Source organism: Enoplosus armatus, chromosome 19 (genome assembly GCF_043641665.1).
Source record: "Enoplosus armatus isolate fEnoArm2 chromosome 19, fEnoArm2.hap1, whole genome shotgun sequence".
Classification (NCBI taxonomy): Eukaryota; Metazoa; Chordata; class Actinopteri; order Centrarchiformes; family Enoplosidae; genus Enoplosus; species Enoplosus armatus.
The window spans coordinates 3,014,173-3,031,240 of NC_092198.1; the positions used below are offsets into that span (position 1 = coordinate 3,014,173).

The 17,068-nt window shown below is 43.9% G+C and overlaps 1 protein-coding gene across 1 annotated transcript in view; it reads right to left on the bottom strand.

Moving 5' to 3' along the window:
• Nucleotides 1-17,068, bottom strand: part of rev3l (REV3 like, DNA directed polymerase zeta catalytic subunit) — a 62,776-nt gene that overhangs the window by 15,356 nt on the left and 30,352 nt on the right. Inside the window, exons 5-13 of the mRNA XM_070925726.1 lie at nucleotides 15,521-15,662; nucleotides 14,744-14,838; nucleotides 13,296-13,400; nucleotides 11,711-11,795; nucleotides 8,129-8,265; nucleotides 7,404-7,532; nucleotides 6,421-6,658; nucleotides 5,442-5,584; nucleotides 249-4,068 (exon numbers count right to left, since the gene is read on the bottom strand). Of these exons, the coding sequence (XP_070781827.1) occupies nucleotides 249-4,068; nucleotides 5,442-5,584; nucleotides 6,421-6,658; nucleotides 7,404-7,532; nucleotides 8,129-8,265; nucleotides 11,711-11,795; nucleotides 13,296-13,400; nucleotides 14,744-14,838; nucleotides 15,521-15,662 (4,894 nt within the window). The remainder of the gene's footprint in view (nucleotides 1-248; nucleotides 4,069-5,441; nucleotides 5,585-6,420; nucleotides 6,659-7,403; nucleotides 7,533-8,128; nucleotides 8,266-11,710; nucleotides 11,796-13,295; nucleotides 13,401-14,743; nucleotides 14,839-15,520; nucleotides 15,663-17,068) is intronic.

The window sequence follows — 17,068 nt, forward strand, 5'->3', positions numbered from 1 at the left end:
ATAATACCTTTAAGTAACAACTTACTTATCTGTCAACACATATGCCGATACAATACATCTGTGTGAAACTAAAATCAACCAATAATATCAGCCATGCTGATGTATCGGTCAGGCTCCATTTCTTATATAGAAGGCTTTTCAGATACATTTTCATCTATGTACATCTAGTCCACACAGTTTATTCATATGCAAGATCCCATAAAAGTAATTAGTAATTCAGCTTGTGCCGCTGGTGCATATAGTCTTACATTGGTTTCCCTGGCGCATCAGAGGGGTCACTGCAGAAGGGCTCCTGGAAGGTGGCCTCCGACATCTCCAGGTCCAGCAGAGTGCTAAGGATCTCCTCCCGGCTTGGAGGGGACATGAGGGGCTTGAGAACGTGGGCTCCACCTCCTGCCCCCCGCAGCAGCTGGCTTGCTCTCACCTGGGATAGTGAGCTGATGGAGCGTGGAGAGCTACTGGGTGTGGTGGATGTTAGTCCATCAATGCCCTCCAGAAGCTCCCCTGTCGGGGAGCCCTCATGGTCGACGAATGACGCAGAGCTTAAAGGCAAAGGTAGGACAGGGTCGAAGACGGAAAAGAGCAGCTCTTTTCTCTCACAGTGAAAGTCTTGGAAGGGGCTGAGTGTATGGGTTTTACCTAAAGAGAAGTCCCAGTCTCTGCTCTTGATTTTCTCAGAGTCGAGGAAGGTGAGGTGATTCGATACTGACTCCCCGTTCTCGGGTCTATCAAAGAGGTCAGGGCTGACAGGCCTTGCTTTGTGCCAGTCAGAGCCTAGCCTATCAAGTTTCTTCTCAAAGCCCAGTGCCTGAGCGGATACAGCTTCCTGACTGACATCACTCAGAAACTTAACTGGTAAATTCTTATCAGTCAGGACAAACTGACTGCCGCTGTATGAGCTGGAGAACTCTGTCTGATCAATGGCATTTATATCAAAGGTATAGTTGTGTGGGAGCTCTGGTGACAAGCTGTCCTCTATGAAGTTGCAGCTGTCCAGGCCTGGATCTGACAGGAAGATGGGGCAGTCATCTGACATGTTGCCCTCCTGCTTCAATGATAGATTTGGCTGAGTGCTGCTTGCCTTGCCTTTCCTGATTCTGGGCTTTTTATCCTTGGGAGTGGTAGATTTTGGGGCCCTGGGTTTTCGAGTGGTGGTGGAGGGAGCTCTTCTGGATTTAGCTGGTTTAGTTGTGGGATCTAGTAGCGCTGTGGCCTGAGCTATGGCAGTGGAGTGGCTGTCTGTACCTACCACTTGTAGAGGAAGGGCCTGTCCCTGCTGCCTCTTCTGGAGAAGCTGCTTGAGGACAGCCAAGCCAGAGGGGGTCTCAGAGAAAGTGGGGATCTCCCCGTTCTTAGGGCCTGAGTGTGGGGAAGCTGCTCCTAGTTGGACATCTTTACTGTTTTCCAGTAAGGGTTTACCAGCCAGAAGAGGTGGATGAGCCATGCACTCCTCCTGTGAAGCTTCTGCCTTTACCACAGTGGTCTGGCAACCTTGCTGCTTCAGCTGAGCCGGTGCTGAAAAACTTTGGTTGACTTCCATTATGGAAGTCTCACAGTCCTCAACCTTTGGTTCTATAGCCTGGGCTACTGAGTTAGAGTCTGATATACATGTAGTCTGGGAACTGCCCTGGCTGTTGCCATCTGTGCTCACTGGCTGCTGAAATGGAGGGATCTCTTGAGAGGAACTATCAGACGGCAACTCATCCCCTTGGAAAAGGAGCTGGGAGCTGTCTTTATTTGGGTCAAGGCTTTTGGGTTCCTCAGTCTTCTTTTTGCGAGACTTTCTAGGTGTTGTGGTGGTTGTAGAATTGTTGACAGTACCTTCAGCTGTATCTTTAGCTTTCTTTCTCTGCCTTGGAGCAACACCACTACTTTGTCTTGATTTCTCCTTTTTGGGTTCATCTTCCTCCAAAGGTTTAGTAGCAGACTTGCTTACTTTCCTTTTAGTGTTTCTGGATTTCTTAGGTTTGGCAGTTTGACACTTATTTTGTGCTCCTTTGGTTGAAGACACTATGCGTGGCTTGTGAAAAGCAGAACTAAGACATGGATCACTGAGTGGGTTTATCAGCTGTTCCGAACTCCTGGTGTCCATAAGAGGATCGCTTGGGGACCAACAACGTGGAGGTGTTGAGTCTGTAGGACTTGGGGATCTATCAGAGAGGTAGCCCAACTCTACCATGACATCAGTATAGTCAATGCCATGGTCATCTGCTTGCTCACAGTAACATGGCCGAGGGGGCTGTAGAGTGGGTAGAATTGGGTTTCTCTGACAGCTTTTAATCTTTTTGACCCTTTCACACTGCTTTACCCGAGGTTTGGAAGTGTTGGCAACTGTTTTCTTATTTGTGGAGTTGACCTTTGCCTTTCTTTTGGGGTGTTTTTTGGGCTTTGGCTCAGTGATGGGAAACTTGACAGCAGTGGATTCTGGCACCTTGGGCCAGTAATTTTTGAGAGGGGCCAGTTTATTGTACTGCTCTAGCTTATCTGGCGTCAGCAACACCAACTGCTCCTCTGCATTCACTTTGGACATCTTTACCAGCATGTTTTTCTGTCCTTTGAACCTGTTGATGATAATGTACTTGATGATGATAGGTGGTTCCTTCTTGCGCCGTTTCTGATATTTTACTTCCTGCCCACTGGGGACATTTATGTCCTTGAGCCGTTCTTTGATGGAGACTGGGTTTTTAGAACGAGTGGCACCTGAGTGATCTCCATCTTCGCCATCGTAGATCATCTTCCGTTTGGCCCTCAGGGTGTACTTACTACCAGGCAGTGCTGAAGGTTTAGTACAGGTTACTTTAGCTGATACATCTTGCAATGGGCTTAACCTATCCTCTGTTGAGTCTTTAGCTTCTTCAGAAATACTGGAAACAGTGGTGGCAGGGGGCTCTGAAAGAGGTTCTGTCAGTTCATTTACTGACCTCTCCTCACTCTCTGGCTCCTCCTTTGTGATTGGCTCTCCCTCTATGATTGGCCCATCTTTAATTGGCTCAGTCTCTTTTATTGGCTTATCCTCCATAACTGGCATCTCTGTGTCTGCAGTTGCTAGACAAGCAGGTGTGATTGAGGTGAGGCCAGTACTAACCTGGCTGTCAGAGGTAGAGCTTTCAACAATGTTTAATTTGTTCCTCTGTCCTACCATTCCCAACCTTTTTTTATTCACTTTTAGCCTAGATCTCCGAGGCTGGGCCTGTTCTAGCTCGCTGCAGGAATCAGCCAGCTTTTTGCTTCCAGCTTTCTTCCTACTGAGGCAGTTGGATAGGATGACGCTGGGGAAGAACTTGTAGTGTGCTTCCTGCTGGGCCACAATAGTCCTCTCAGTCTTATTTTCCTGATAGTCCTCGTACCTGATTTTGAGTTCACCAACGTCTCCCTCCTCACTGTCCTGGCCCATTTCTTCCTCCTGAGGATCAAGAAACTCATCCTCCTCCATGGGTGACGGGGATGAGGAGATGTTCCTCAGGATAGGGCTTTTACTGTCCTGGGTCAGTTCCAGCTCTGTCTTAGCTGAGCAGTTTCTCAGCTCTGAGTAACAGAGTGAGAAGGTCCTGTGGTTCTGAAGAATGGACAGACAGTTCGTTTCTACATTCTTTATGCTGCCGTACTTCTTCCTGTTTTTGGTGACCTTTCCGTTACCAAATGGGAAACTTTCTAGATCTGTCTTATCCAAAGCTATGGAGGTTTTCTTGTCATAGGTGTACAGGGGTCGTATGTCTTGTTTGTCTACGCAGATGGGAGACACCTCAGGGTGATTGGCTATCATGCAGGGGATGGGGTGTTTGACTGGTGGGATATAGGGGATTTCTTTATTGACCTTGAACCCTGTTGAACATTCACTACTGCTGTCCTGGCTGCTTTTTGACTGAAAGTGCTTGTCAAGTGGTTGCTCTGTGTCCAGCACATGAACTGGTCTGTGCTCGGGGTGCTTGCACTCCAGAAGAATCTTAGCTGAGGAAGGTGGCTCCAGATGAACCGCCTCCCCAGGGAAGGGATTCCTTTTCCCAAGCATCTTTTCTGTGACTATGAGAGAAGACTGGGTCCTGGAGCCACTGTCCGTTAAGGATGAATCTATGGATACAACAGAAGAGAAGAAGAGGTATCTGAAAAAGAGATACTAGCAGCAAAAAATGTATTTAAATCTCTAATTTTCATATGACTACTTATTTCTCTTTGAATCAATCAATCAAACTAATTTAAATTGTTCCTCACACTCTTGTGTATTGCTGAATATTTTACTTCACATTCACTAACAAAGTCACCTGTCAAATGCTGAGCACTGTAGACATACAGTACGAGTAGGTTAATTCATGAAACATGACGCCGTCCACATTTTGTTCCTTACTTCAAAAAACAGCTCCCTGCAGCTTTGTGAATACATCTTAACAGGAAACTCTTCGCTTGGAACTTTTAATGCCATTTATGAAGACTCCTAGTGGTAAGATAAGATCCTTTGTGAATAAAGCCCCTGAAAATCAGTTCTAATTAGGAACTGGCTCCAGTGGTACTACAACTAATTAGACGGCAAACCTTTTGGTATGACAATTCCCACAGTCTATTCCCAGGTCTGACATTCAAAACAGAGGATATTTCATATTCTTGTCCTTTATCTCTCATCTGAAGTGTTAGGAGGCAGCTTTTCCCTCATTGGCTGCTGTTCAAAGACAGCTCTAGCTGTATTTGCATGCCATTAGTTCAGGTGAGTTAATGATAAAGATCATTTGACATGTTTATGAGTTGAATGATGAATGAAAACAGAATAGATAGGTAGTACAAGTACAAGTACTGTACGACTACTACAATAGAAGGTCAACTTGTATCCAAGTGAGTATACTTATATATAGTGCTGCATTCTAATTTGTGTATAATCACAGCAGCTTTGTGGCAAACCCACCCTTTTACTCCATTTCAAGATTAAGACCACATGAAGAAATTGTTGGGAAAGGGTACTTCATTCATAGATTGGAAATGGTTTGGTTTTTAAAAAAGTGGGACGTTGATAGAATACATTTATCTGAAGTCTATACATGTAGTCAGTTGTGTCTTTTAGGGTAATAAAAGAGTTTAAGTATGACAAAGGATGGAGAATGTGCTCCTGCTCCGACACTGACAGAAAATTCCATTCAAAAATAGCAAATGGCGCACACACACATAAATACACAGGTATACTCATGTGTGCAGTGGAATCAGCTCTTCACAGCTCCTGTAAAGTTTATCAATTTTTTTTTATTAGTCAATTGATAAGTCTTGTACTATATTAAATCACAGCTCCCTCATAATGTAATTAGATCATACAGCCAAAATTTATTGTTATTGTGCAACTGCTGTCAGATCTGTCTTCTGATATCCTTGACGGAACATGAATCAGTAGTGGACGCAAGATAAGCGTCAAAGCAAACTGACATTTAAGTGATTTCTCAGCACGTCTCAGCGTGGTGACTCACCGCTGCTCTCGTCTGCGGCCCCGTCAAGCTGGGGGATGGACAGGTTGGCGAACAGAGAGTTGTTCCCACTCCACTCCATGTCTTCGTCAGAGGACTCCTGCTGCTCCTCGCTGAAGCCGTCCTCTGGCTCCTTCACGCCGGGCCTGCAAACACAGGGATGATAGAAATACTGATTAAACAATGCACAGTCACAGCTCACCGTGGACGACCTTCATCTGACTGTGTGTAGTGTCTGCTCGCTCGAGTTCGTACTTAAGCACAAAGAATGGGGATAGTGAAACTTGTACTTTTACCATATACCAAATTTACCTGTATGTTTGTATTATTTGTAATTTACATAACTCCTCCTTAAGCTGGGCAGAGACTGACGCCACAGACGACAAGATTTACTATAGATTCTGCCAGATCAGCTGTTGTTTGACATAAAAGTTTAGAGGGATTGTGATGTCAAATCACTTGCCCATACAATCAATAACCTGGCAGTTGGACAATCGGATGGATTTCTGGCATGTCCGAAATTGTGGTCAGCTGTCTTGAAGTTTAAGCACTCCCGCCATCCGATCTCCTGCACGCTGCTGTCAGGAGATCCGTTATAAATAGTTTTTCACGTGTGTGGCTGACTGTAGCAAAAAATAAATCTGAACTTGGCTGCAAAACAGGTCGCTCAGTTTGCTTACATCTTACCAGAAATCTGCAGGTCCAGATTGTTTGTCTTGCTTTGGGTATCACTGATATTCTCGTTTTTGTCAATATTTTTGAAGATGCAGCCATCTTGTTGGAATTGTCAATAGACAAAACCAACTGAGATCAATCTGTATAGTGTGAGCATATAAGACGTAGGTTTTAGCCATGCAGAAATTATGATTATTTAACTCGAACTGTGTCTGCCCTGCTTTACATTGTTCTGTACAAAGATGTCTTTTTAATTTGCTTGAGGTTTGAGCTAATGTGTATATTCAGCCTTCAGAGACAAACTTGCCTTGGTAAGGATGAGTTCTCCGGATGCTCGTTGTCCCACCGCTGTGACATTATCACGCTGAGCTCGGCCTCTTCCTTGTCCAGCTCTGGCTCTGCCTCCTCCTCGTCACTGTTGCAGTGGTAGCTCCTGGCACCGGGAAGTGACTGGGACTGGGAATTCTGCCTAACGGGGGTCCTGCAGAAACCATCATCCTCCAGGCCTGCCAGCAGATCAATGATGGCGTGGTCTTGGCTGCTGTCTGCACACACAGCAAAAACAAAGCATTTAACATTACATCAATTAGCTGCAAGCAACAACTTTAAGAGCGGCCCCAAATGAATCAAGTCAATTTATAGCTTTGATTTGAATTAACCCTGGTTGGTTTTTACACTCTTTATTTCTGGGCTTTTGGCATAGCCATAGCAGGATAACTTGAGCTATTTTGTTTGCCAAAAAAGAGCCCATACTTTATGTCCACAATGGATCAACTCCATGGCTCTTAATAACTTAATAACTTCACTTTCAATGCATTTACCTCATGAAGGAGATTCATGCAACCCCAGAGACCGCCTACTGCTAGCCATTTAATGAGAAATGTAAAAAAAATAAAATAAAATGCTGTATCATAAAGGTACAGTCTCTATTTTGATTTTGAATTAATGTTGAGTTATAACAGTAACAGATTCTAGTGTGATTTTATCTAAAAAGTAAAAAAAAATCTTTAAATGTCTTTATACAAGTCAAGTAACAACATTCGGGCAGGAATAAAGACGCCATACAAGAGACAAAAAGGCTGCTAATAGAATGAAAGCTGAGAGAAAACAAGGACAATCAGGACAGAGACAGTAACAAAAATATGTTGGATCATGGAAAACAAATAAGCTTACTTATGATATTAAGAGGATTTCACATAAATACATAATAAACATAAAGTTTTAAACACAAAGAAGGAAAGAAAAGGTGAGCAGACCGGAGCTTTGTGTGGATCTCAATGGACGCCATACCTAACAGGGGCGAGTGGTTGGATGTCTGGGAGAGCGGGAGGAAGGTCTGACTGTTCTCCAGGAGACTCAAGATGGCCTCCTCATCAACGACGGCCTCCTCTGGGATTTTACCACTGCTCCTCACAGAGTCTTGGACAGCGGAGGCGGCAGGGAGACAAGAGTGCTGTTAGCATCACACTTTACACGTCAGGCAGACGTTGATTGAGATAATCTAAAAAGAGAGGTTCAGCGGTGACACTATGGTGCAGCATGAGGTCAATGTGTGTGCCACTGCTGTCCCTGGCAGCTTCTATGCTCCTGCTCGCCTTGGCAGAGAGTGTGCCTGCAGATTAGGCTAATGCTAATCACACAGTGTCACATTTTGAACCCCTGACACAGTGGAAGCAATAGTGAGACAGAAAACAAATGTCACTCTCACCAGCTACCTTTCCTGCCAACCACACAGTCCCAGAACCAGGGCAACATTAAGAGGTTGGAAACAAACGCGCTTCAAGTTCAGCTATCATTGAAAATAACTGTGCTATCAAGTTGCTTTCTGATTTATAAAATATTACATAGAAAAGAAGATGTTTTCATTACAAATACCTGAACTTACTTTATGGGAGTGTGTTCAGGAGAACACTTAAGATTCCCTGCCACATTTCCCTTCATGGGATTTTTCTTGGTAAACTCTCCAACACACTAAAATAGAGTTCATGCATCCCCTGTAAGTAGACTGTCCTCACCTGGCTGCGAGTCCCTGTGCACTGCCACAGCATTAGCAGGGGTACACGGCGGTCCCTCAGGGGTCAGGGGATCAGAATGGAGAGTAAGTTCACCAGGAAAATCCTCTTGGTCCTCACCAACAGACGAACCTTGTGTCCTGAGCAGGGAAAGACCATTTTTGTATCATGAAATTACATGATTACACATACACATCATCTTCTTTAAGGAGGTCCTAAGGGTCAAAGATTCTGTATGGCATTACAGAAAACACAAACTTTGATTAATTGATAAAAAGATGTCCCGTCATATTAGTTCCCCAACAGTAATTGCGCTAAGACAAGCAAGCAGTTTAACAAGAACTTGAACTTGAGATCACTTGTACTCCCGTGCATTACATCTGCAAGGAAATGATGTACTAATTTTCCCATTTTAAATGAATATGAGCGTCAGCAGTGCTGTCAGCTTGGCTGCTACCTGAATCACAAAGCAGAAGCCCCTCTGGTATCTGCCCTCTTGCAGTCATGTTGTATTAGCATCTCTTTGCTGTGGGTCTTAATCAGGGGAAGTGCTCTGTTTACACTGTGTGTATGTGTACACAGAGGTGCTGTGTAAGTGTGTGTGCGGAGTGTCTCTTGTCTGGTAAGTGTGTGTGTGTGTGTGTGAGCATATGGGTTTGTGTGCAGCTAAGTGGTGTGTGTCTGTGTGTTGGAGAGGGAATATGAATGGAAAACAGGCAGGCAGCCAACTTGGGCTTTGTATCCCTCCAGATTGCTCTCAGCTACAATCTGCCTATCCCTTACCCATGTTGCCCCACTGCATCGCTTAGCAACTCACCACTTAGTGACTCTGAAATATTGAAATGTAGACCCAACAGGCGGCTGCTGCTGCTCGCGAATGGAACACATTTCACAGGAATGGTCGTAAAAAAAAACTAAATAATTCCATTTCAGGTGCTACTCCTGAAGTGATCCAAAGCCTGGAAGAAGGTTTTTCACATCTGATTAAACAGCAGAGGCTTGAAGATTAGAGCCTTGTACCCAAGAGGTCGCAGGTTTAAATCCCACAAAAGGAGAAACTGAATATCAAAATGTCCTGAAATGCCCTAAAGCTACTGATTCAACGCCCAGATAAGAAACACAGCACTGGTGGAGGATAAACAAGCCACAGCCACATGACCACCCTTTCACTCACTTTAAATGATGAATGCGCTAAAGGCTTCTTACTCTAAATGATAAATCCAACCTGGTGGCAAGCCTGTTAAATGATGAATGATGTTTAGAGGTCGATGAATGCTGAAAACATGGCACGTTTTTATCAACCGGCGTCTTGCTGCTATTCCGGCGTCTGAGGTTAGGATGACAGCAAGAGAGATTTTCACTGCAGTCTCATTGACATTCAGAGACTTTGTGCTGCCGGGGCCGTATGAGGAAAGGGCTCCAGAGAGTCCACGTGCACGTGCCGCTGTCTGGCTGTCTCTTAATTAGTCTGCTAGCTAACGACTTTAGAGGCGACTAGGGAGGGAGCCTGGCAGGCGTCTGGAGATTACTGCGGCGATTAACACATTTCACTACCAAGCCACGCCCCCCCCACCCCCACCCCCCCTCTCGCTGCCTTTACTGTTGAGTTTGAATGATGGAGCAGATAGAAGATGAAAAAGAGAAAAAGGGAAGATAACCTTCTACAGCATATCATTGCACTGAGGTAAGTCTTGTTGAGCCCCACACTCGCCTACTTATAAATATTATAATTTTACATGTTACATCTGATGAATGACTTCAGTGAGTATGATGTTGCGTTGGAGTTCATCTGACTATTTACATCATCTTAAATTAAGACAACTTGTTGGAAAAAATACAAGCATGTGCATGACTCTGAATCCAAAATTTCCCATTTGCTGCCGAAATGCAACATTATGCAGTTAGGCTACTTGTTAGGACAACACCCTGCTCGATGATGCAGACGTATTATGATAAAAATGTCGCAAGATAAATCTGAGGTGGTCGCAAGATGATTGTGGACAGACGACAAAACATATTTCTGCCATACAAAACCCTGTTCATGTTAAGTTGCCATTTTACCTCTCCAGGCCTCTCAAAGTCATGCAGAAATTCACCTTCTGGTGGTAGACAGAGTCGTAACTAGGCATTGCTTTGTTTTAGCCCAACTGGAGTTTAAAAAAATCTGCTATATATATCGGCTGATGGTTTGTTTGTTTGTTTTGTTACAGATCCATTAGATTTGTTGTGACCAAGCAGGATATTTTACAGTGTAAAAATCAACCAGCCAGGGCTCTCTGATGGTCAAACTATGTAATGGTGACTCTGTACTGCTATTTCTTACTACTTATTGGCCGACATATACACTGAATTGATTGGTTGGGGTCTTTTCCCTCGGATAGACAGGACAGTGAGCTTGAGGGTAGTGACAGGGAGGCAAAATGGATCCACCAACCAGGTTTCAGAAGCGAATCTGGAGTTCTTTAGAAGACATCCATATTTACCACAGCATTATGTGAAGGGCAGGGTGGACTAGACTGAGAGTAAGGAATAGGAAAACGAAGACTGAGGTTTATTACATGCATGTAATAAAACCAGGACGATACGTTTGTTCAAATACAACTTTCACAGTTTATATGTTGCTTGTTTTCACCTGATAACTGTTCTTAATTTTTTTGATCGATTATCAGTGCACCCCAACCCAAATAGCACTAAACATGTTTCTGTGAACGAGGGAAAGACTGAAAACATGCAAGGAAAAAAGGGGGGGGGGTGAAAGTGAAAAGAAATTAGAATTTTCCAACAAAGCCTGCAGTGCAGAGTGAGACCTTGAGAATGCAGCGGCAACAGCAGCGTACATAATAGAGTAAGGAGAAGCCAATAGAAAGGAACTGTGACTGAGTGTGAGTATCAACAGAGAGAGTGACTGAGACAGCCAGGCAGTGGGAGAGCTGAGAGCAAACTCTCTCTCTGTGTGTGTGTTCCATCACTCTACACCGAAATGCCCCCCCCCACCTCCCCCTCCCCTGTTCCTGTCTGATACCAGAGCTTAGTGAATAGAAGCCATCTGGATGTGATGCAGAGGCACGCACGGCTGCCGGGCCAACTGTACTTTTATTTATAACAGGAAATACTTTCTGCCTGTACATTGTGGGAGTGGGGAGGGAGGGGTGTGTAACCCCCCCACCCCCGCACCTTCTCTACACACTGCACCCGTTCTGCCCCCCCCCTCCCCCCTTTGCTACATCTGTTCTTACTTCACTTTCTCCATCCCTCCTTCCAATGTCTTCCAACCCCATATTTCACTCCCTCCCTCTCTGCCCTGAGAGGAGGCGGACAAAGACACAGACATGAAGCTGAGAGGCACAGGGAAACTGAGGACATGCAAAGACTTCATTACAGTTCAATACAAAAGAACCAAAGATGAGAGAAACCTGTGATGAATGTCTGGGGACTGTGGGAAACGTGTCTCACTAATGTGATTGGAAGCATCTTGTTTCTCTCTTCCATAAATCCCAGCTTCTTGCCAGCTACTCTGGCTTTCCTGGTGGGAAATGGGACAACCGTCACCACGACAACAGATCAGAGGAAGGACGAGGAACTTACACGTCAAACTCGTTCTCCTTCAGATTCTGCATGATCCTCTTCATGAAGATCTTCTCGCTCTCTGTCGAGGTGACAAACCCACGATCTGGAAAACATCAGACAAACTATTTTAAATGGTGCGTTCAACATTCCTGGAAACTGAGCTTTTCCAGACCTCAAATTCTTAGCTACAATTAAAACATTTTGGTCTGTAATTGCTGTTAAGTATGCTAGTAGTGGCTAGGTACTTTTGCTGCTCGTGGATTTATATTGCTTTAGTCACAACAGTAAAACAGGACTGGTTGTAATTCTATATATCAACACTGAACAACAGAATCTTTCTAAACTTGTGGTATTTTCTGTACAAACTGTAATCTATGTAAGAGACCTGGACATTTTCATTTCCTCTCTCTGCACTTTTCAGACCTTGGAACCCTGAATGTAGGCCTGCACACGTAAAAGCAAACACATTTCATCACAACACATCAGATTAGCCTGGGATTATTTATCTGTGTGTGTGTGTGTGTGTGTGTGTGAGATTAAAGTTCTTGTTTGTGGTTAGAAGACAAAGTTGTGTCACCAATCACACGGACAGCTCTAAGACTGATGATACTCTGAATTGTGTAGGTAATGGAAAACTCGAATGCTGTCTTGCACTGGAATAAGGCTCAGCAACAAAACTAAAAGGCATAGCTAGCTAACAAGGAGCTAAACATGATGACATATTACGGTGCAATTTGGTTAATAATAAAATGAATAAAATCTTTACATTCCATCCAGAACCACTTTTGCACAGCCTTTATTATTACATTGAGACATTTCAGAGTCGTAGGGATTTTGGGCTTTATAACAACTCTACAAGGCCCCTTCAAGTTATACAGAAGGAGATCAAGTAGTTTTCTCATGTAAATTGCAGCAAAGTCTAAACTCTTTCAAATAAGTTCGCCTATCTTAAAAAAAAGTTTGTTTAAAACCCATCTGGTTTCTTTCTTGCATCTGACTTCTTTTTAGAAATGTTGCCACGTTCCCATGTTAGTATTATCGATGGCCAAAACTGTGCAAATAAGACTTTAGTATAATAATCCAGAATTATTCTTCAAAAGGATAAGTCTAGTGATATTCTGTACTTTTCTTATTGTCAACAAATCCCATAAAAAGACTGTTGCACTGGGTGACACACACACTGTAATTTATTATGACTCAATCACACACACACACACCGTCCTGCTGCCCCAAATACTCACAAGAGCACTAAGTGTGTATGAATGCGCGGTAAAAATGTAATGTAGTAAAAATGAAACATATATTTGTACACCATTTGTAACCCAAAATTTACGTCTTCAAAAGGAACCAATGAGCTTGGGGAAGTCAGAAAGCATTGAGAGACGAACTAAGTTTGTTGTGGAATTTGTCTGACAGTAACAAAATTATAGAATATCGTGCTATCCATTAAATTAAAAGCAATTGTGTTGGTTGCTCCCACCTTTACAATTCAATGCCAACATTTCTGACAGCAAAAGAGTTTCTTCTGCCACCATGTTCAGTACAGTTTACTATTAATGTGTGAAGGACGTGAACAGAGAGTTTCCTCCGTGGATCTGCTCACCTTGTGACTCAGGAGTTTCTATCTGGGAGGCCTGGTTCTTCTCCCTCCTCCTCTGCTTCTCGTCCTCCCAGATGGCCTGAAGGCCAGGGTTCCTGCCAATCTGATCTGGACACAGAGGAGGGTCACAGCACAGTGCGTCAGCTAACAATTCCATCATACTTTATTTTAGTTTTTAACCCACAAAAAAAACCTCTCTCTTTTTATGTCAAGCAGAACTGACGAATCAAAGCGATGCCAGATTTACACCATAAAACTCAACCCATACATACTGTAGTTCTATTTTCAACAGCGCACTTTTTATACAATGTTATAGAGCAGATGGAAAAGTATGAGTCAGAACACAAGCACTGCCTTCCCTGGAGTGGCCTCTCCTCTCCTTTCTTCACTCTAAGACAGATGCTTGTTGTGGTTTATGCTTCTGCGTCCAGCCTGATCTAAATCATAAGGACTCGCTGCGTACTTACAGCCTGCATGCAAGTACAAGTACTGTCTTTAATGCAACATCAAAAACTGGCTCTGCTGGGGTAACCCGAGGCCATGTGGACTGAACTGCTCTTTTAAAGCTGCACAAAAATTAAAAAAAAAATACCAGAGAGAATTCACCCGCTGGAGCAATGTTTGACTTTAATACCAAGAAACCATGTGCGTCAGCAGTAAACTGCACCCTTGTGTTTACCAGCACAGCTGGTCTGTGATTGGCTTCTACAGAAGGGATAGAAAAGGCAAAAGATACAATACCTGTGACTTGTGAGTTATGTCTTAAAACTTGCTGTTTGAGCATGGTTTGTTTGACTCTGTGGACAAAGATGATTTTCCAACCCGAAGCCAGAAAAAAGGACATATCTTTGGCATCCCAGTTGGGGAGGAGATAGCCAAAAGAAAAACATGCTTTAGCTTTGTTATCAGCATGTGGTGACTCCTCTTCCTCTTCTGATCCAAGTGTTTCTTTTCACCATGGCAAGTTCAATGATGGGCTTTTCTCTTTCCCCCACAGCCTCAAATAAAACAAATCCAGATGTATAAAACCTTTGAATGTTCACTAAAGACGCATTCAGTAAATCCTGAGATTTAAGCAGAAATATGCAGAACAGAACAGAAGCATCTATTCCGGGTGTGCATGGCTTTGTCAGATAACGCCATCTGCTTGTTACATTCAGTGAAATATCCCTCATATATAATATTCCCTCATCTCGGTTAATCTCTTCCTCTCTCTGCTCCCCTGCGACGGGAGGTGTTAGGTCAGCTGCACAGTGTTTATGTTTAGGGCTGCTAATGGATTTGATGTGTCAGAGGGTGGTGCTCTGAGCAGATGTGTTCCATCAGCCCTCTAAAAGTGCTGCACCTTAAGCACTGATGTTTCAGCAGACGACCTTTCACCTTTCTTTCTGCCCCCCTGTCTTGGGACTCTAGTCTAGAGGGCTACAATATGTTGTCCTGAGTTATCTTACTTTCAATTTCCAGGCGGTTGAGGACGTCAACAGCCACAGCATCAACCTCCAGCTCACAGGTGCTCTGCTTCTCCACCTCATCCAGGACTAGGGAGCTGCAGGCAGACAGAAAGAAACAGGCAGTTCATCACTACTGGCTAAAACATTATTTTTGATGTATCCAACAATATTCTTCTGCGTGCTAATAAGGACGCAAAGGCAATACTGTCCTTCCTTTCCTTCCTTTAATTACTTGATGACCTAATAAAACTCCAAAAATGGCTATTTCGACACACGGTGTCAGCACTGTGTTTAAAGCTTCAGCAAGGTGTTTGACAATAGCTGTCCAGAGACCTTGTGGACGAGGACAAGACCAAAACATGTGTGTCATGTTTGCTGGTGACATGAGGCATCTATTACAGGTGGAAATGCTTACAAAAAGAAGATAAATGATTGGAATAACGACATAAGAGGAAAAAAACAGATGACTTCCAAAATGAGAATAAAAAAATTGACAAAACAAATGACGGGGTCATTGGTTGACAAAATATTTCATGGTTTCAAAGTGGATTATAAATACAATGGATCATGTGCTGAAGGACTTATTTTTGGACATATAGCATTTAATCCGTTTGACAAAGAGAGAGATGGGGCAGAGACAAACTATGAAAAGAGGACTGTCTCTTGCAGAATGAGGAGTATTCAGAAAGAGAAATCCCTGCGGTCAGCTTTTTTGTAGTCAGGACGTTCCCTTACAGTAAGAGCTAATGCAGCAGAGGCTATGCAGGTGGGACTCACCAGGGTATGGCGTTCTCCTCCCAGCGGACAAAGGTGCCCCCCAGGGTGCTGTCGTTGAGCTTGGAGGTGCAGGGGCTCTTCCAGGGACTGATGCTGGGATGACTGCTGGGAGTTTGCCTGTCTGGGACCGCTGTCGCATCTCCTACAAAACACACAGAGGCACACAGTAGAGTACGGCACTGTAAGCTCTGAAAGAAGCCGCCAACCAGCCGGAAGAAATAAATCTTCATTTTCTGGTGAGAAGACTGCAGTAGGGCAGAAAAAAGAACAATCATCAATTATCCCTTGCTTTTCACACAGAAATGTTAAACATATATGAATGTGTGGCAAATATCAGTGTGATTATTTCATCATCTGCAATGAATGAATGAATGAATGAGATAAGATGAACAATTCCCTACTCAAAATCCACATACTAGCCTTTTCAGGAGCTTTCAACCACCCTCAGCAGCGAAAATCTGCTTCTTTATAACTGACATGCTCCAGGTGTCATCACATGACAAGAGATTACTCCACGGACTCCTGGTGGATGACCTTTGACCTCTTCCCAGTGGATGGATCTCATCCAATGTGTTTGCTATAGAGTGCTGCAGGAATGAGTCCTAAAACCCGGAAATGAGTTAGCATTTTTTACACTTTCAGTTCCCTCGTCTTGAAGTCAATAGGTTTCTTGAATGGGTTTTTGGTTCGATGCCTGAAATATGGTTTTGTTCTACGACATAAAATACGTCAGTAAATACCCCACTCCTGAATTCAGGTTTTATGAGTCTTACAGCCTCGTTGTGTTTATACTCTACATCTATCTATCTAGTTAAGCTTAGTGGTGGTGACGTTGAAGTAATGCGACCGTGGAAGAATCCCATTGGCTTTTTCACAGATACATTCTGCCAGATACCAGAACAATCTAGTGGTTTTGACTCTTTAACTGTTTTGGAGGTGAGTGTTCAAGCTGTGTAGTGGACCTCAAAAACAGATTAAGGCTTCTATTCATCTTAAACTGGCCCATTTTACCAGTCCAGCCCCTTTTATCATTCTTCCACTTGATCCCAGATTAAGAACTTGCTTTCAAGTTTGAGCTTGAGGGGAGGAGGAAAGTGTAAACAGGTGTACCTATTATTGGGGTATTTTAGTTTCTTTGTTGTACAGGGCTTTGGAGCCCTCTTTCCATTGATTGCGTCAGTGTAGAGGTGGATCAAACATGAACCCTGCTTTTGTCGGAGGAGAGTCAAGCGCGAGGATTTTGAAAAAAAGAACTTCATTAAATGAAAGTGTGGAATTTTCTGTCCTGAATTTCCGGTGCTCTGTAATGCCCTCACGTGTGAAGGCGGCCCTGGTGGGCAGGATGCCCTCTGGGAGTGTTGGGGGAGAGGTCTGATCAGGAATGATGAGCGGAGGTTCGGGTCTGAGATTAGGACCAAACTGTGATCAAACACAGTGTGCAATCAGGGATTTAGGCTCCATCAGGGGGAAGCAGAGTCCGTGAGGGTCATCCAAGATCAGAGGAGGAAACCCTCAGCCTGCCACTCCCACTGTGAGGCCCAGTGAGTG